The sequence below is a fragment of the Thermobia domestica genome, chromosome 12 (assembly GCF_964235325.1).
Source record: "Thermobia domestica chromosome 12, izTheDome1.hap1.1, whole genome shotgun sequence".
In the NCBI taxonomy this organism is placed as follows: domain Eukaryota; kingdom Metazoa; phylum Arthropoda; class Insecta; order Zygentoma; family Lepismatidae; genus Thermobia; species Thermobia domestica.
The window spans coordinates 78,661,002-78,682,252 of NC_137465.1; the positions used below are offsets into that span (position 1 = coordinate 78,661,002).

The 21,251-nt window shown below is 36.3% G+C and overlaps 1 protein-coding gene across 5 annotated transcripts in view; it reads right to left on the reverse strand.

The window, feature by feature from the left end:
• Positions 1–1,329: 1,329 nt before the first annotated feature.
• Positions 1,330–21,251, reverse strand: part of LOC145666523 (uncharacterized) — a 216,452-nt gene continuing 196,530 nt past the window's right edge. For all 5 annotated transcript variants that reach the window (XM_081733816.1, XM_081733819.1, XM_081733818.1 and 2 more), the window contains one exon: positions 1,330–4,528. In XM_081733816.1, the coding sequence (XP_081589942.1) occupies positions 2,376–4,528 (2,153 nt within the window). In that variant the 3' untranslated portion in view covers positions 1,330–2,375. The remainder of the gene's footprint in view (positions 4,529–21,251) is intronic.

Genomic DNA, 21,251 nt, shown 5'->3' on the forward strand with positions numbered 1-21,251 from the left:
ATGGTAAACCAAACAGTTTAGTACAAAATTTGTTTTGATTTCAGGTAAACCTGGCCTCCACGATCTCCTGGCGTAACCCCACATGATTTTTACCTCTGAGGTTGTGTTAAGGATCGGGTAATGTCCAACGTACCGACAAGTACTGATTATATGAACGCGCGTATTCAACGTGTGTGTGCATCCATCACTCCAGAGATGATACACAATACTGTATGAACATTCCTATGCCGCCGCTTACAAAGGTGTGTGGAGCAGGATGGAGGGCATATCGAGCATTATTAGTGACACGGTAAGTGTTGAAATTATTTGCTTTACTGTGATTGAAATTACAACTTTTAACATCGCACGTACCCCGTAGAATTACTCAACGTTATTCTACTACTTCACAGGATATAAGCTTGTGGTAATGCTGTTGAGACAGGCTTGCCTGAAATCAAAACAAATTTTGTAGTAAGCTGTTTGGTATTTCACGATCTATCAAAAAGGGTATCGTTCGCCCTATGTTGCCAATTGAAAATTCTACATACACCCCTCCCTCCAAAATGGGGGCGGAGAACCTCGTGTTTCACCCATATTTTAGGCCGTCTGTATTGTACACTGACTCTTAACACTTTTCTTATTTGATGCATAGTTCGCAGGATATTGGCTTGTAACACTCAATTTGAACACTGTGCTTTGTATCTGAACGTGGAACCATTTTTGGCTGCCATTTTGAAACAGGCTTGCCCGAAATCAAAACGAATTTTGTACTAAGATCTTTGGCTTTCCACGATCTATCAAACAAGGTATCACTCGTCCTATATTCCCATTTGAAATTTTCAACTTGGTCCTAGGGACCCATGATGGGGGCCGTGGGGATACGACAACAACACCATTCCACGTTACCTACGGGGTTTTTCCTTTTTCACGTTTTGTTTCATCGTTTTCTACTCAGCCGTTTCTGATTTATAAGTACTGGAAATTTTATCTGATACAGAACCATTTTTGGGGGCCAATTTGAAAATGGTACCCCATATCAAAAATTGCTTCCTACAAAAATTGTTCAATTTTCCAAGTTCTTTCGAACGAAGTATCACTCGACCTATGTTCCCATTTGAAAATTCGACGTACACTCCCTCTCCCCAAAATGGGTGGGGGTGACCAGGTTTGACACTTTTTAGGCTCCTCTGTATTGTACAATGACTCTTAACATTTTTCTTATTTAATGTATAGTTCGCGTTGATATATATATATATATATATATACCATAGTTTTCTCCCGATGATTAAACTAGTTATGACGATTAACAGCGTTAGATTATATTAACATTACTTTTGGAAATACACCTAATTTCTTCTAAAACCCTGTCAACGCCATTTATTTCTAATTTCAATGCTCGTATCTGTATTTGTATCTGCCTCTATTTAATATAAAAATAACTAACATTAACACATAACATATCACTAATTACGTAATGTATATTACCATCATTATTATTTTTTGTTTTATACAACAGAAGATAATAAATATGATAATATAAATCTCACCTGCGTACATAAGATATATGTATATAAAATAATAGATACTAAAACAAGGCGTAAACCATAATTTGAATGTACAAATTTTATACTCTCTGTTCGAAAAATTTCATAAACCACCCTTTTACAGATGTGTAATGTCAGTTCAGCATAGACTGCAAAATGTAATTGCGTATAACTGACCACTTAATTCACTTTAAATTATTACTTTAAGACACATATTGCACGTATAGATTGGGCGTTCGAAGATCACAAGTTCTGTTAAGATCTGTCGCACTCATAAATTCGTAGTAAAAATTTAGTGCAACAAAATGAAACACGTCTTATTCACATAACAAATGTTTCTTAAACATGCACAGCACAATACGGTATCTTCCCGTTGATATTTGTGTTATTTTAATCGTCACAATGCACCAGCATTAAAAAAAAAAAAAAAAAAAATCAATTATCCTTAACAGTTAACACACTGAAACTATTACGATTTTTCTGCTCCCTTGATATCGGCTGAAGTCTTGTTTTTAAACTTTTTACATTACCAAGGATGACAAGCATTTTATAACTACGCACTTTGATACGGATCTAACCATTTTACATGGAATAAATTGACATGTGCAAGTTCGTAAATGTCTGTTTGCAACGTTAACAACTTCGCTAAAATCTCCTTAACAACAATGAAACTGAAGGATAAATTTATAATTTTACTTCATATATTCAAGAAATAGGTTTCAGCAAAGTTGCCAACACTCAAACTATGTACAACTGGTTTCCCGAATATTAGAGCATAAGGATCCATGTTTTTTTTAATATTACGAATCTAATTTGAAATAGTTTGATAGAAATTGATTAAATTCAATTCAATTATCTTTCATTATTACCGATTAATTGTGTTTTCTTTACATTAGACGAATGTGTCGTATCGTGCTCCACTGTACGGTTCAGCGTACCGCATTCGTTTCCACATACCGAAGTTTCCGCGCAAACATTAGCTAAAGTCGTAAGTGAGCTCGCTGAAGCTGATGCCTGACTGTTATCCAGCTGTTTCACTTCCAAAGTCGCTTCGGAGCTTGGGATTTCCAACATTTTACTATTTTCTGCTTCCACAACGACCTGAGAAGTTATTTGTTTACAAGGGTCATTAGATGAATGATACGAACCAACAATTCTGGAAGTCATAACAGGCGAATTCACACTTTGACTATTGGTCACACTGACATACGATGAATGGCTACCTACCGAAAATTGAGTATTACCAAATTCGCTCTGAAATACTTGTGTATTTGCCAATGCTACGGCTAGTATATCTTGTGAGGCTTTCGTTTTCACTACACTTCGTTCACTGTGGACAGGTAATGTATCCGTATGAGTCTTCGTACCTGACTGGACCAGCTGTACCATTTGTGGTGTACCTTCCGCGTTAATCGTTAAATATAAATTTTCCATGTCTGCAGAAGTGTTAACTGGTAATGACGTTGAATCAATATACAATGTACGAGAGCAATCTTCCTGCGAATTTTCATATGGTGGTATCAGAAACGTATTTCCTGTTCCGTCCAATGTGTTCAAGGGCCGTAAAGAACCCGTATCATCGATTGTAACAAGTACATACGTGTCTGTTCCGGTTTCAACATTTGTATTAGTCATACTGACAGTATCAACTGCATGCGAAGTTGTCGCCGTTCCAGTAGTTGTTACAATACACGATGTTTTTGTATTGTTAATGTTATAAACGATATTTTCACTTGTAGAACTTGAAATTCTCTGACTGCCATTAGGAGCATCCAGAGTACATTTTCCTTCAGAGGAATCAGAAGATACGGAAGTTTTATTACCTTCGGTTTCACTGACTTCTAAAGCACTAAATGACGAAGGAACCTTTGCATCTACACTATCTGCGTCAGTTTGAGTATTAAAATTTTCACTCACGCTCTCTTCGCTTTTACGATTATCTAAAGGTGTCGACGACGAAGCTTCAAACTGAATATTCTCCTGACTGGAGTCTCCAAGGGTACAGGGTAAAGTTGGTAATTCAGGTAACACTGGTACTCTTGTTTCAGCCAAGATAGATTCAAATTCAGAAGTTATATCATAAACTTTCTCATCACAACTTGATCTTTCTTTTTTCTCATCCACTTCATGCAGATTACTGACATCGTTTACTTCACTCTCGATCTTGGTTTTAGCAAGTTCTTGTTTCAGTTTTTCTCTTTCTTTTTCTTCTTCTTCTACATCTTCATCATCCCAATCAGCTAAGAGTGTGTCTCTGGTTTCAGTGACTTTCTTTTTTTTATGAGTTAATTTGCTTCTCTTTTTACTTCCCATCGGAGATTTATCTTCCTTCACACCTGCCTGACTTTCATCCAGATTCTTTTCTTTATCACAGGCCGTCAGAAGTTTTCTCTTGGCTTTCGGGCGTTCAATTTTTGGAGTCGTTTTTCTACTTTTTTTCTCATCTGTATTAGATGCAACTTTGATCTTCTTAGGTTTACTTGAAGTCTCACCAACGTTCTTTGATTTTAAAAAAGTGTCGCTATGACTTCTTGTGTGAAGCACTATTACGTTCTGTCTTGTTGCTGTATAGCCACAAACATGGCATTTATAGGGAGTTGTGGAAACATTATCCTTTTGTTCTACGCTAGGTTGTGTGCGAATTCGAACCTCATAGTCGGACTCGTATAAAAATCTTCTGTGCGTAATAGGTGGTCGCAAAGGTTTGGGAGTTTCAACTAGTCCCTGAGTTTTAATCAGTAATGTATTGCCATTTGAACGTATTGATCTTCTTCCATCTTTTCCATGACTCCTATTTTTGCTAAGCGATTCCTTGCCTTTCGAAGTCTTCTTCTTTGTTGACGAATCTCCAAAAATTTCCTTGTAATTCGGGCGCTCTCTAGGAGCGAAGTCATCCTTTGACAAGATTTCAGGGTCACCTCCGGTCAATCGTTCTGCGATGGCGATGTCCATGGGAAACTTGTCCATATATGTTGATCCCTCTTTAACCTTGGCTCGAAACAGATCTGAAATAATAATAGTAATAATAATTGGTTAACAAAACTGGAAACAAAACACAGTTATAGAATAAAGAATAGATAATGCCTTGCAAAATAACTCTTCAAAATTTTATTTTACAGATCGCTCTTCCCTAAGCTTACCCTTACTTTTTAAATTTTAGTAACTTGAAGACAATAAAGGACATCAGAAATTCTGAAACTGAGTAATGTCTACAAAACGTTATTACATGAATAAATAATGTAAAAGATCCCATTTCTAATCACTAATTATAAAGCAGATATTTACAGTAAAGTATTAATATGCAATGTTACACGCATGCCTGTGTCTAATCATGATTTTAATAGACAAGAGCACATGGACCAGAGACAAGCATTTGGCTTTTCGCTTAACACTGAAATTTTACCGAATCCAATCAGTATTGCTTCTAAAAGACAAAAGAAGGATGAAAAATACGAATAAGTATGCTTCTTAGAGAAGCAATGCAGACATAAACTCTTGGAATTTCAAAAGGCTTTCAAGATGATCTGATGGCAACCGATGTCATCAGGCAGGATAGGCTAACGAAGTTGAAAAAGTAGGTGAAACCTTGATTCGTGGCTCATTCGGGTCATTTTCGCTCTTTTCGCCTTATGTTGCTCTTTTGACCTTTGCGAACTGTATTACACGGAGACTCCACGTCGCTGCATGTAAGACCATACGCGCTTGGACGCGCTTTTAGTATCTTCAAAGTACTGAAAACTCCAGTTTGCCCAGGACTGAAACAAGCAAGCAATTTTCTACAAAATTTCTCAGAAGTGGTAAAGGAAGAAATTTCGCCAGATTCAATCTACACACCTTTTTGGAAATGTATCTTCGACGATCACTTCAAAATGAGCATAGTTAATTTTAAATGGACATTCTTATATAAATACAATGACTTCGATGCATCAAAAACAGTGGTGCATAGATATGGCTATGATGTTTTGCACGAAGCTACACGATAGCACGACGACTCACAATTCTTGTGTTTTTGAGGAGAATCTTACTCGTGAACATTTCACCTGTATCCTTACTAAAGAAAGCAAAAGTAGTATTTGTAGGGGAAAAAAGTTCGTCTAGATAAGGTTTTATCATCGCAGAAGCCTAGATCAACTTGAAAAGAAGGAGAAAAACATTATACAGATGCGGTGATTTCTCTCCCCAGGGCTTATATCTAGCCCTCCGCTTTTCCTAACAGAGTAGAATGGCGCCTTAGGATTTTCCACGGGAATATTTTCTCCTAGTTTTGCAAAACCCGGCGGATAACGGATGAAGAGGTATATGCGCCACTTTTTGATCCCGTGCTCCTACCACAATCTTAACTGCAGGATTAGCATTGTGGAGACACTGTGCTTTAGGGGCATAAGTTCCGGTTTTCGATCCTGCAGCCTTCTTAAATCTCAATCACTGGTTTTATATTGTGCAGGAACCTTGCGCTACTTTCCCGGAGGAAGGGGGGAGAGGTTCTCTACCTAAACTCCGTTGTGCTCTTGTTAGCACGCTAGACGCGTTTCAGACTTTTCCCAACGCTTGTATCTCGCTTATTCCGACAAACATTGCTCACTATCTTTGTCTCTTGTTCCAGACATCTACCGTCTCCCTAATTCACACTCTGTTTCAGAATAACATGAAGCACACGCCTGCAAGGTTGTAAGTGTTTTATGCCCACGTTTATTTAACTTACATTTCAGTAAAACATGCTGGAAGTAATGTCAAGTTTCAATAGCATACATGCTGTACTTAGATCTCTCGACTTCCCTGGCTTAAAATGGTAAAATGTCTAGGATTTTCCCCGGGGGTTTCTTCTTGAGCCTACTCAATAAATTGTGAAGGCACAGAACTTTCCAGGCTTATGTGTTTGTTGTTTCGATTCCCAATTCTTCAGAACACATATGATATGCGTTTCCAGATTTGCTTTCTTATCGCCCTCATGTTCCTAACATTTTCGAACCGTATTTTCTTTTTCAGCGAAAATACTTTTACCCTTAGCTTACAGACAAATGGTAATATGGGGTCTATAGATTTTCTTCCAACCGTCTTAATTATGTTATCTCACCCAGGGATTTTTCTTTATTTTAGTTTATAGCTTTGAATAGTCCCTTTGCGCAGTTTCATTCGCCACGTTATTTTGCATTCGTGATTCAGATTCGCATATTTCTGCGTTTGTTAACGATGTTAACTGGTGGAAGTATTTTCTTCAGGTTTACACATTTTCATATACTATGTTTCATTTTCTTTCTAGAAACTAACATCCTGAATCTTCTGGAGAGGTTTCGCACTTCGCTTAACTTATTTTTTTATTTCGGGAGTTGCACTGACTTTTCCTAATATATTATTTTCCATACACAGGTCTGGTAATTGGTGTTTGGAATTTGATCGAACGTTGGCTTCATCCTTCAGTGCAAGTTTCTACCCAATGTGGGCAATAATAACGATACCGTTTATCGCCTGCCTTTTGCAGTTAATAGTATGCTGGAGTACAAAACTTAAGAACGAGATAAAATACCATAAAATGCGGCGGTCGGTGGAAATGAATGAAAGCTTTCAGCATGTTGCCGGAGGTCTCCTACACGTACACAAAGAGCAAGACGTTGCATGGTGTGACCGTAGCGCCAAATGGATCTGCTCCTCTAATACGAAGCAGTTGAATGAAAGTGAGGAGATAGTGTGTGTCAGTCAGAGAACTGTTAAGGTGCATTGTGGTAGTATTACATACAACAACATAGCCAGATAACATTTGGATGATTTTACACGGGAAAGAATCATCGAGAAACTGGAAGAAAGACGAAGTATAACTAATGCCATCCACGAATTTGGTGCTGCTGACAGTGAGATGGGTCGAAACAAAGAAATTTTCTTCAATCGAATAGCTACTTAGCCAAAAGTTGCCATTCAACTACAGATACCTGTTTGCAAAGTCGCTTTAAAACCAGACTCTATTTTCGTACTCCAGAACGATCTTGAAATTTAGCCATTTTGTTGGTTTTTAAATAAAACTTCGTAGTCTTTGCACGGACTCTGTGTATGAATCTAAACTGGCCTGCAGACATCCTAAAGTGTTGTCTCTTGTTTACTGTGCAAACTGGAGTAGTACAGAAAACAAAAAAAGCAACATTGGAGTTTCTACATTTTGTATACAATAATCCACCCAACTCTGTAAGATTTACTACTATGTTTCCACTGTAAATTTAGTCTTGTATTCGAACAGTGGCATTGTTTCTACAGCCTTCAGTTTAGCCTGGATGAAACCTCTTTTTTCACTCACTGCTCTTTGCTGCATTAACAAGATCTTCGTCAGATATTCTTAGCACTAAAGGGGAGAAGTAATGGTGCATTGATACCAATATGAGGTTTTAATATCGCGAAGCCTCGAAATTTATTTCCGGAAACTTAAATTGTTTGATTCTGGTTTCGGAATTTTCCCGCTTTTTTCAATGCTTCCGAAATTTTGTTGTATGCCTTAGTAGTAATGGGGCGACTTGGCCTCACTTTTTGGCCCCTGGGTCCCTGCCTCAGGACCCATGGTCCCTGGCCGGGGTCAATGACCTAGGGGTACATAGGACCACCCCCACTAAATTTTGGCAGGGGTACCTTGGCCCACCCCCTAAATTTTGGCAGGGGTACATAGGACCACCCCCTTAAATTTTGGAAATTGCCAAATCTAAAAATTTGGTATGGTAGCCTAGGACCATAGTATGTACCTCTATTAGTATTGGGTGTCTATGTCGTTCCCTTTCATGGGTAAAAAATTGCCAAAAATTCAAATTTCGGAGGTTTTTGACCTAGTTTATCCCCTTTGATGAGGTGTTATTACCCTATATGGTTATATGGGCGTATACAGGGGTCCATTACCTTTTATAAGACATGGGTATATTAATGCACCCCTTGAAATTTTTGGGAGGGGTACCTTGGCCCACCCCTTCAATTTTGGAAATTGCCCAATTTCAACATTGGGTATTATAGTACAGGACCCTAATATGTACTATGATAAATTTGGGTGGTCCACCTCATTCCCTTTTAGGAGTACATAGGACCACCCCCTTAAATTTTGGAAATTGCCAAATCTAAAAATTTGGTGTGGTAGCCTAGGACCATAGTATGTACCTCTATCAGTATTGGGTGTCTATGTCGTTCCCTTTCATGGGTAAAAAATTGCCAAAAATTTAAATTTCGGGGTTTTTTGACCTAATTTATCCCCTTTGATGAGGTATTATTACCCTATATAGTTATATGGACGTATACAGGGGTCCATTACTTTTCATAACATATGGGTATATTAATGCACCCCTTGAAAAATTTGGGAGGGGAACCTTGGCCCACACCTTAAATTTTGGAAATTGACCAATTTAAACATTGGGTATTATAGTACAGGACCCTAATATGTATCATGATAAATTTGGGCGGTCCACCTCGTTTCCTTCCAGGGGCACAAAATTGCCAAAATATAAAGTAAGCAATACGTTATACCACGTGTTTGATTTTTGGTCGATTTTATCCCCTTTGATGAGATGTTATTACCTTATATGGTTATATGGTCATGTATAGGGGTCCATTACCTTTCATAAGATATCGGTATATTTGTACACTCCTTTAAAAATTTGGGAGGGGTACTTTGGCCCACCCCTTAAATTTTGGAAATTGCCCAATTTAAACATTTGGTATTATAGGACCGGACCTTAACATGTATTATGATAAATTTGGGTGTTTCACCTCGTTCCCTTTTAGGGATACAAAATTGTCAAAAATATAAACGTAAGCAATACGTTGTACCACGTGTTTGGTCTTTTGGCCCAATTTATCCTCTTGGATGAGGTCCTATTACCTTATATGGTTATATGGTCATGTATAGGGGTCCATTACCTATCATAAGACATAGGTACATTTGTGCACTCTTTAAATTTTTGGGAGGGGTACTTTGGCCCACCCCTTTAATTTTGGAAATTGCTCATTTTATATATTTGGTATTATAGTACCGGACCCTAACATGTATTATGATAAATTTGGGTAGTTCACCTTGTTCCCTTTCATGAGTAAAAAAAAAAAAAAAAAAAAAAAAAAGCCAAATTTTACTACAACCACGTGTTTGGTATTTTGGTTCAATTTATCCTCTTGGATGAAGTCCTATTACCTTATATGATTATATGGTTATGTATATTGGTCCATTCCCTATTATAAGACATGGGTATATTGATGCACTCTTTAAAAATTTGGGAGGGTACCTTGGCCCACCTCTTTATTTTGGAAAATTGCCCAATTTAAACATTTGGTATTATAGTACTGGATCCTAACATGTATTATGATAAATTTGGGTGGTCCACCTCGTTCCCTTCCATGGGTACGAAATTGCCAAATTTTACTACAACCACGTGTTTGGTATTTTGGTTCACCCCTTGGATGAGGTCCTATTACCTTATATGATTATATGGTTATGTATATTGGTCCATTCCCTATTATAAGACATGGGTATATTGATGCACCCTTTAAAAAATTTGGGAGGGGTATCTTGACTCATCCACTCAGTTTTAGAAATTGATTAATATAAGCATTTGGTATCTTCGTACAGGTCTTCAATATGTACCACTATAAATTTGGATGGTCCACATCGTTCCCTTCCATGGGTAAAGAACTACCAAAAATCAAATTTCGGATGTTATTGACCCCTATTTAATACGTTATATGGTTTATTACCTCTATATGTTTATGTTCTCTTTTAAATTTGGGAATTATCAAATAACAAAATTCGGTAAACGTTTTCTAGGACCCATTGGTATTCCTCTTATGGCCAAATATTCAAAATTTAAAGGTTATTGACCGGCTTTATTATTGAATAAGTACAGGATTTATTACTTTTTCATAAGACACAGGTGTATTTGTGTACCAATCTTAAATTTTGGGAGGGGTACATTTCTTATTGTCATATCAATAATTGGTAATTGTTCTTTGGGTAAATCATTGTGAAATATGAGTATGATCACGTGATCAGTTATTGACCTATGATGGGATTAGGACATTGGTACATTTAAACTTTGTAGGATAATTTGAGAATGCGTCATTGGTATTGATTATTCCCCGCCAAATATAAACGTAAGCAATACGATGTACCACGTGATTGACCTTGATGAGGTAGTGTACAGGGATACATAGCTATCCTTATTGAATCTTATGACTCATAGTCTTAAGGGAATACATGCTACAACACTGGCAAAGTTATTGTTAATGCAATTTCATTGGTTGATCACTATCTTTCGTGCAATCTGATTGGTCGCTGATTTTCAAATCTTTGCTGTATTCAGTTTTAAGTTTTGTTTAACATTTAAAAATCTTGGTTTCGTTCAACATTTTGCACTCACTGATAAATATGATCAAAACCGTTTATTTGTTAATCGAATAATTAAAAAACCGGATAAAGTTTGACGGTTAACCGTGAAACGTAAAATTTTTTAGTTTGAAAATTTTTTGTTTGAAAGTTTTTGTTTGAAAACTCTTGTTTCAAATTTGTGTTTGAATTTTTTGTTTCAGAATTTTGTTTGAAATTTGTTTCAAAATTTTTTGTTTGAAAATTTTTTGTTTGAAATTTTTTTGTTGCAAAATTTTGTTTGAAAATTTTTTGTTCGAAATTTTTTGTTTTGAAATTTTTCGTTTCCAAATTTTTTTGTTTAAATTCTTTTTGTTTCGAAAGTTTTTGTTTGAAATTTTTTGTTTGAAACTTTGGTTTGACATTTTTAAAAGTTTGTGCACTCATTAGTAAAGAACCGGAACTGTTAGAACTAAAACCTCTGGCAATATTGTGGTGCAATAGTACACGTCAGAACATAGGGTTGACTTGAAATGAAAAAACACAATTCATTGAAATGGATCATTTTATTACACTCCACATACATCCATACCAGATAGTGGTTCTGGATATTGTCGATACAATGTATTTTGAACTTCTTGCACTAGTTTCTCTTTAGCATATAATTTTAATTCCAATTGAAGTCTTTTAAGGTCTAATGCAATATCAATTGGTGGAAACTCAATGTCCATTTGATCACAAATAAACTGTTTATCAATACAGGTATGCACCCACGAACGATGTTGACAACCATCACAATATCTAGATACATGTTGTACAATATGCATAACACATTTTTCAAAATAGTACTTTTTCAGGAATATACTTGTTTTGTTGCACACTTCCACTGCATGTTTCACACACTGGAATACGTTGATAAATTTGTTCCATTCCGTTTGTGTTAGATACACCATGTTGCGAGGGACATGGAATGTACTCTTTTTACGTAACAGCACCATCTTCTCTTCGAGGACTGTACGCATCACCACTTCATGATTTGAGCCTAATGATTTGACTATGGTCACATTTAGCTCATCATGAAAATAATCGTTCATTTGGTCGATTCGTGAACATAATATTTGCCATTCTTCACAGGTCAGTTGTACACCAAATTGTTCTGCTTTGCCCAATCGAATCACAGGTTCAAATGTTCTAGCACTGATACCAATCATCACATGTTTTGTTTGAAATATATTTATTGGATAATAGCTTGCGAAGATGAACTCTTTATCGTTAGAAGTACACATCTTTCCTCCTGAAAAGCACTTGCCTCCTGAAAAGCACTTGATTTCGTGGGATGACAGTGTATTGGTTGATTTATAGTTATTACTGACGTCATTGGTAAGGAATGTGCTGACGTTTGAATTCATGGTTTCATCACAGTTGCTGACGTCATGCTGACCAACCAAATTCATACAACTATGTTTGATGTGCTGACGTTTGAATTCATGATTTCATCACAATTGTTGACGAATCCGGCTGTGTACTAAATTCAAATTGATGACTTCGACCCAAGAATCCTTTGTAACATAAAGATACAGATCCAGTATTTAAGAAACGCAGCAGTTCTTCTTGTTTTGATGGTTCCATGGGAAAATATCTTGCTGGTAAAATTATATTCTTATCATTTTCAAGCTTCACTACGATTCTTAATCCAAACTTTGTAGGTATCATTTGGCTAGCTAAGATTCTATGAGGTACATTCTGTTGTAAATCAGTAATCTTGGTAAATGATTTCATCACATCACGTGTGTTTAGAAACTGCAGACAAGTAGCCATGATGACGTTATCATGAATACTAACTCGAACGATAATGCAAACTGATGACGTTGCATTATCGTGTTCTGACGTGTACTATTGCACCATGTTCTGACGTGTACTATTGCACCACAATGTTGCCAGAGGTTTTAGTTCTAACAGTTCCGGTTCTTTACTAATGAGTGCACAAACTTTTAAAAATGTCAAACCAAAGTTTCAAACAAAAAATTTCAAACAAAACTTTCGAAACAAAAAGAATTTAAACAAAAAAATTTGGAAACGAAAAATTTCAAAAGAAAAAATTTCGAACAAAAAATTTTCAAACAAAATTTTGCAACAAAAAAATTTCAAACAAAAAAATTTCAAACAAAAAATTTTGAAACAAATTTCAAACAAAATTCTGAAACAAAAAATTCAAACACAAATTTGAAACAAGAGTTTTCAAACAAAAACTTTCAAACAAAAAATTTTCAAACTAAAAAATTTTACGTTTCACGGTTAACCGTCAAACTTTATCCGGTTTTTTAATTATTCGATTAACAAATAAACGGTTTTGATCATATTTATCAGTGAGTGCAAAATGTTGAACGAAACCAAGATTTTTAAATGTTAAACAAAACTTAAAACTGAATACAGCAAAGATTTGAAAATCAGCAACCAATCAGATTGCACGAAAGATAGTGATCAACCAATCAGATTGCACGAAAGATAGTGATCAACCAATGAAATTGCATTAACAATAACTTTGCCAGTGTTGTAGCATGTATTCCCTTAAGACTATGAGTCATAAGATTCAATAAGGATAGCTATGTATCCCTGTACACTACCTCATCAAGGTCAATCACGTGGTACATCGTATTGCTTACGTTTATATTTGGCGGGGAATAATCAATACCAATGACGCATTCTCAAATTATCCTACAAAGTTTAAATGTACCAATGTCCTAATCCCATCATAGGTCAATAACTGATCACGTGATCATACTCATATTTCACAATGATTTACCCAAAGAACAATTACCAATTATTGATATGACAATAAGAAATGTACCCCTCCCAAAATTTAAGATTGGTACACAAATACACCTGTGTCTTATGAAAAAGTAATAAATCCTGTACTTATTCAATAATAAAGCCGGTCAATAACCTTTAAATTTTGAATATTTGGCCATAAGAGGAATACCAATGGGTCCTAGAAAACGTTTACCGAATTTTGTTATTTGATAATTCCCAAATTTAAAAGAGAACATAAACATATAGAGGTAATAAACCATATAACGTATTAAATAGGGGTCAATAACATCCGAAATTTGATTTTTGGTAGTTCTTTACCCATGGAAGGGAACGATGTGGACCATCCAAATTTATAGTGGTACATATTGAAGACCTGTACGAAGATACCAAATGCTTATATTAATCAATTTCTAAAACTGAGTGGATGAGTCAAGATACCCCTCCCAAATTTTTTAAAGGGTGCATCAATATACCCATGTCTTATAATAGGGAATGGACCAATATACATAACCATATAATCATATAAGGTAATAGGACCTCATCCAAGGGGTGAACCAAAATACCAAACACGTGGTTGTAGTAAAATTTGGCAATTTCGTACCCATGGAAGGGAACGAGGTGGACCACCCAAATTTATCATAATACATGTTAGGATCCAGTACTATAATACCAAATGTTTAAATTGGGCAATTTTCCAAAATAAAGAGGTGGGCCAAGGTACCCTCCCAAATTTTTAAAGAGTGCATCAATATACCCATGTCTTATAATAGGGAATGGACCAATATACATAACCATATAATCATATAAGGTAATAGGACCTCATCCAAGAGGATAAATTGAACCAAAATACCAAACACGTGGTTGTAGTAAAATTTGGCTTTTTTTTTTTTTTTTTTTTTTTAACTCATGAAAGGGAACAAGGTGAACTACCCAAATTTATCATAATACATGTTAGGGTCCGGTACTATAATACCAAATATATAAAATGAGCAATTTCCAAAATTAAAGGGGTGGGCCAAAGTACCCCTCCCAAAAATTTAAAGAGTGCACAAATGTACCTATGTCTTATGATAGGTAATGGACCCCTATACATGACCATATAACCATATAAGGTAATAGGACCTCATCCAAGAGGATAAATTGGGCCAAAAGACCAAACACGTGGTACAACGTATTGCTTACGTTTATATTTTTGACAATTTTGTATCCCTAAAAGGGAACGAGGTGAAACACCCAAATTTATCATAATACATGTTAAGGTCCGGTACTATAATACCAAATGTTTAAATTGGGCAATTTCCAAAATTTAAGGGGTGGGCCAAAGTACCCCTCCCAAATTTTTAACACGTTCGCTGCTGAAAATGCCCATCGGCGTCCAGTACTGAATTTGTCATATGCGCCGGACGCCTCTCGGCGCTTGTCCCTGCAGCTGATTCACTTTCCCGCCAGCGCTAGTGCAGGTATTGCTAGCGCTGGCGGGAAAGTGAATCAGCTGCAGGGACAAGCGCCGAGAGGCGTCCGGCGCATATGACAAATTCAGTACTGGACGCCGATGGGCGTCCTCAGCAGCGAACGTGTTAAAGGAGTGTACAAATATACCGATATCTTATGAAAGGTAATGGACCCCTATACATGACCATATAACCATATAAGGTAATAACATCTCATCAAAGGGGATAAAATCGACCAAAAATCAAACACGTGGTATAACGTATTGCTTACTTTATATTTTGGCAATTTTGTGCCCCTGGAAGGAAACGAGGTGGACCGCCCAAATTTATCATGATACATATTAGGGTCCTGTACTATAATACCCAATGTTTAAATTGGTCAATTTCCAAAATTTAAGGTGTGGGCCAAGGTACCCCTCCCAAATTTTTCAAGGGGTGCATTAATATACCCATATGTTATGAAAAGTAATGGACCCCTGTATACGTCCATATAACTATATAGGGTAATAATACCTCATCAAAGGGGATAAATTAGGTCAAAAAACCCCGAAATTTAAATTTTTGGCAATTTTTTACCCATGAAAGGGAACGACATAGACACCCAATACTGATAGAGGTACATACTATGGTCCTAGGCTACCACACCAAATTTTTAGATTTGGCAATTTCCAAAATTTAAGGGGGTGGTCCTATGTACTCCTAAAAGGGAATGAGGTGGACCACCCAAATTTATCATAGTACATATTAGGGTCCTGTACTATAATACCCAATGTTGAAATTGGGCAATTTCCAAAATTGAAGGGGTGGGTCAAGGTACCCCTCCCAAAAATTTCAAGGGGTGCATTAATATACCCATGTCTTATAAAAGGTAATGGACCCCTGTATACGCCCATATAACCATATAGGGTAATAACACCTCATCAAAGGGGATAAATTAGGTCAAAAACCTCCGAAATTTGAATTTTTGGCATTTTTTTACCCATGAAAGGGAACGACATAGATACCCAATACTAATAGAGGTACATACTATGGTCCTAGGCTACCATACCAAATTTTTAGATTTGGCAATTTCCAAAATTTAAGGGGGTGGTCCTATGTACCCCTGCCAAAATTTAGGGGGTGGGCCAAGGTACCCCTGCCAAAATTTAGAGGGGGTGGTCCTATGTACCCCTAGGTCATTGACCCCGGCCAGGGACCATGGGTCCTGAGGCAGGGACCCAGGGGCCAAAAAGTGAGGCCAAGTCGCCCCATTACTACTGCCTTTTTATGAATCCTTTCTCTGGCGTCACAAAGCATACACAGAAAAATTTTGTCCTGGTGTTGTCCTGGAACATTTTGTTGACAATATCTTTGTATTCTTTCATCAAACCCTTTCAATTTCGAATTGAATTAAAAATCTGCTGTGTCTCACTGACGTTCCAGGGTGTCGTTTTTACGTTAAACCACACAATGCATAGACAGTTTATACAAATTTCGCGATTATTTTAGAAGTGGTTGAGAATTTGCTCGTTTCTATATAAACACGAAGAACTCTCGTTGCTAAGGTGAACTTCTTCGCATGGTTTAAATCTCCAAAACTAGATAGATCCTTGGAACAATAACCGGTATCGACTGCCAAACATCCTGTGAAGTATATTTGATCTGTTCTGAGTTCATTCAAGTTGAATTGAAGTAGGTAAAACTCGATCTTCCAAAACTTTTGAATTGGCATGGTCTCACCCACAGTTTTGGACAGTGAATCTGTACAAAAAAATGAATAAGTGCTAATTAAATTTTTCGTCCGTGGATTGCGCTTTATAACATGGTTTGGAGTTATAAAGCACCTCTCTCTCAAATAAACTTCTTGAATGAGAGCTATGCTTATTTGGGAACATTATTTATACAAAATCTTAAGGAACATATTAAGTTGAATGATTGGGATCATCGATCCAATATTAGTTGTAATCTGTTGTCTTCTCAATTTCGTTCTAGGTCTGCTTGTTTTGACTTTGCATTACCTGGCACCATTGGTATAGAACAATACAAAGGAAACAGACATGGATTTGAGAACAATCGACATGGTGAGCAACGGGATGCTACGTCATTATCCTGTTCTGGTCAGAGCAATGACGGAGATGGTACAGGAATGTCAGCAGCTCAATTTCTTCCGCCAAATAGGCAGTCTTCATGACAAAACCAGTGGAGGAGAAGAGGAGCACAATCTTGGCCAATCTTATATATCAAGGGGTGTCTCGCAGAAGTTGGAACTATCTACACGACACCGTATGCCAAGAAAAGGGGTTACTTCTTCCAACCAATGGTCGTCGGAGTCTGATACATCTTTAGGGCGGCGAGACACCTTGCGTTCAAAGAGATCCTTGGAGCGATATCAAACTACGAGGAAGAAAGGATAGGCCAAATGTTAGAAAAATTTGAGTCAATATAAAGATCAGTTAGCAGTCTTGAAAATACTTTAGATTGTAAAGGAAAAGCTATTGTGCTGTTACACGAAAGTACAGACAAATTAGAAAAATGGATCGCTGTACCATAGGTTTGAAAATTTATCTCAAAATACAGTTCCGCCCGTTGTAGATGTAATTAACATGAGCCAAAGTATTGCTTTAATAAATTTAAGTTGTCAGGGCTGGAGTTACAGTTAGACGAAACCCAAATGCAATTAGCCTCATTAATTGATAGTAATGATAAAAAATTGAAGGAAAATGATATTTTATTTCGAGAAAGTAAATTGAGTAGGTCAAATCTATTTTATGATCAAATGAATAGTAATAGCCTGAGATGTAATTATCGTGGAAACAGCAGTTTTAATCAAAGTGGTTCTAGTTCTTCGTCGTCCAAATTTAAAAAAGAGTCAAACTAAAGAAATCAGATAGTGGTAATTTGAAAAGTACGAGACGACGGATATTACGTCACGGCGACATCGAAATGTTTCCGAAGTTTTCTTGGTTAGATAACGATGAGTCTCCAACGTCGTTCTTGGAACAATTTGAACGATCAGCTAATGTTGTAGAGTTACCCGAATCCCAATATTTGAATATTTTACGATTCATTCTTACAGGCAGTGCCAGAGAATGGTACAGGTCAAGACTACGAACATTTAGTTCGTTTTCGGATTTTGTTTACAAATTTAAAGCCTAATTTGCAACAGAACAGATTATCACAAGTAAATTGTCTATGTTGCAGTCTCAAGTGTTTGATTCTAAAACTGATGGAGCTGTTACGGATTTAATAAGATACATGGCTTGTCTTCTTCCATACCGCAAACCTTTGTTGTTAACACGATATCTATTTCTTATCGCATACAGCTCTGTTTTCGAATCTGGATTACAATTCCTTTTTGGCAGCCATTCAAAATCTAGAAACTTTGTATTACGACAGTAAAAACAATGGAGATCGAAATCATTTTCGTGGTAGAGCTGTCAAAGTTAATCAGGTACATGAATTAAAGAATAATGATAACAATGATACCAGAAAGGGAAACGCAGGCAACTTTAAGAATGGAAATCGTAAAGGACGAAACAAAAGGAAATTTAAAAAGGGAAATCAAAAGGGGAACGGAAACAAGAAGAATCCACTTGGGAAAAATCACAGGAGTAATTATAGGTGATAACGATAATAATAAGAGTCAATGTTCGAGCAATGATAGTATTATCAATCTGCACCTCAATTACCGTATTAAAATCCCAATGTCTTTCACCAAACGAAGAACCTAATTTAAACTGAGTGTTCTCCAATACGAGTGCAGTTGGTAGAGTTTGCAATTTAGTTAATAATAACAGTGTACAAACTGAAAATGCACTCAAACAATCCTCAATGTGAGCTTGTTGTGATTGTTAAAAATCCTGTAAATATGGGATATTGATTCATCAGATAGTGTGACAATGGTCAGGTTCTAGAAAATCAGTCTAGGTTAGCTAAAATCAAGGTACAGATCATAAATGAATGTATTATTGCATTATATGACTCCGTGCTTCCGTTACGTTATTGTGTTTAGAGGCATTCAAATGATTTGCTTTTGTAATTTCCCATGCACGCTTCCGACTTGCTCCACATGCTCTGTTAGTGGATTACTCAGGTAAAAAGAAAAAGCCGGTGCAAGGCGAAACAGCGTTGTGTGGTGAAATAGAAAATAATAACAAGGACAAGGCTTTGATTGACAATTTGATGTTCGTGTGTTAGTTGTCTCTGATTTAAACAAAGAATGTTTGTTGGGTAGGAATTTTCTTACTCAGTCTAAAGCCCGGATAGATTTCAGTAGTAACTCTTGTTACGTTTGAAAAGGAAGGGAAATTTGTCATTGTACCTATGATAGCTAATGATAATAACAAGGACAAGGCTTTTAAAATACTGACTAGATCTACAACTAAATGTAAATTTCGTATCAACAGTTGAAAAAGATAGTAACAATGTGAATCAGAACTGTTCAATGCTGGAAAATTAGAAATAGTGTCCCATAGTAGTCCAGTCATAATATGAAAATTGGTTGAAAAATTCCTTGTAAGTATGGGACTTTGTAAATAGATGTATTAAGTTGCATTGAAAAACATACTAAAAGTCCCCAAGAATCGAAAGTGTGCTACGGCCACCATATTGGAAAATGGCCGCCGCGAGATAAGAAATGGTTTTAAAGTTGCGATCAATTTAAAAATTACTTATAAGCATGAAAATTACTTTATAGATGTATTTTGTTAGAGTGAAACCATACGAAGAGTTGGAAAAGAATATAGGTGTGCCAAGGCTGCCATATTGGAAAATGGCCGACACAATATGAAAAATTCGTATGGACTTGTAACTAGAAGAAAACTTAAAATTCAAGAATGAGACTTCACAAATAGACACATTCACTGGTAGTGAAATACAAAGCATCCTTAAAGCCATCAAAAGTCAGAAGTGTGCTATGGCCGCAATATTGTAAATGGCCACTTTATTATGAAAATTATTTTAAAGCCATGATCAGTTTGAAAACTTTTAAACATGAGTCATTGTGAATAAATGACTTTATTATAGTGAAAAGCACAAACACAAAGGACGTCTCCAGTGACTCCCTATTTTCTTGACCGATGAGTACCAGAGTCGATATGGGTATGTAGAGAACCGGTAGGCTCTATATTTCACGAATACGTTGGTCTCTATGTCACAAAGTGAGGTATGTTCGTGGTACCCGCTTCCCAGATCTGCTCCTGTTGTCCAATCATTTGATACTATTGAAACCCAGTGGCGAGGTTTGAGGGGAGACAGCGTCTATCCTTTAGAATTTTTTTATGTATTAAGCCATTAACCCTACTAACTTAAAATTTTGTAGTTTAAAGATTCTGGACTTAAAATTTCCTATCATTTATTCTGAAATTTTTTTTTTTTTTTTTTTTTTAATGCTTCCATATGAAAGACAGAAAGCAAAGCGTTTCGCGAAACCTTGAACATTATTCCTCTGCTGCATCCATTTAACTTGCATCAACCTATAGAAGCGTAGGAAAAACAGCCACGTGAGAAGTTAAAGTCCGGAGATCCGCGATGTGTAGTAGTCAGGGTTGATATGTTTAAAACATGTTTAAAACAAGGGCTGTTGTTTTATTCAATTTGTTTTAAACGTTTTAAACAAATTGTTTTAAACGTGTTTTTTTATGCTGGTTGGACATGTTTAAAACAACTAAAATATCAGATTGAAGAAGCTAATTTAATTCTCTAACAACCCATCCTCCGCATGATTTGTGCATGGAGTAAATTACAAGCAGAGTTATATTCCTATTATAACAGCAATTACTGAACGAAATTCTGCACATCAGTGTGCGTATAACTAAACCATCAGAAATTCAAATGAAGTATTTGAACATTTCTTAATTTCCAAGAATAACGGAGGTTAAACACGCTATACACTATTCTAAGATCCAAATTCACAAATTCAAAACTTGTGTATTTTTTGATCACTATCATTTCCATAATAATGAACAGTTCTCACATCATAAGCTAGAAGAAATGCTCTGACAAATACAACTCATAGAAAAGAGCAGTGACTAGCCTACAAGAAGCAAATGACATATTTTAACTAAACAGTTTTCAAGATACATCTCTATCTGCAACATGGGTAGCTAATAATGATTACTGTCTACGACATAACAACGCAATTAACTCTAGACACCCGCCAGGGATTTTAACAAA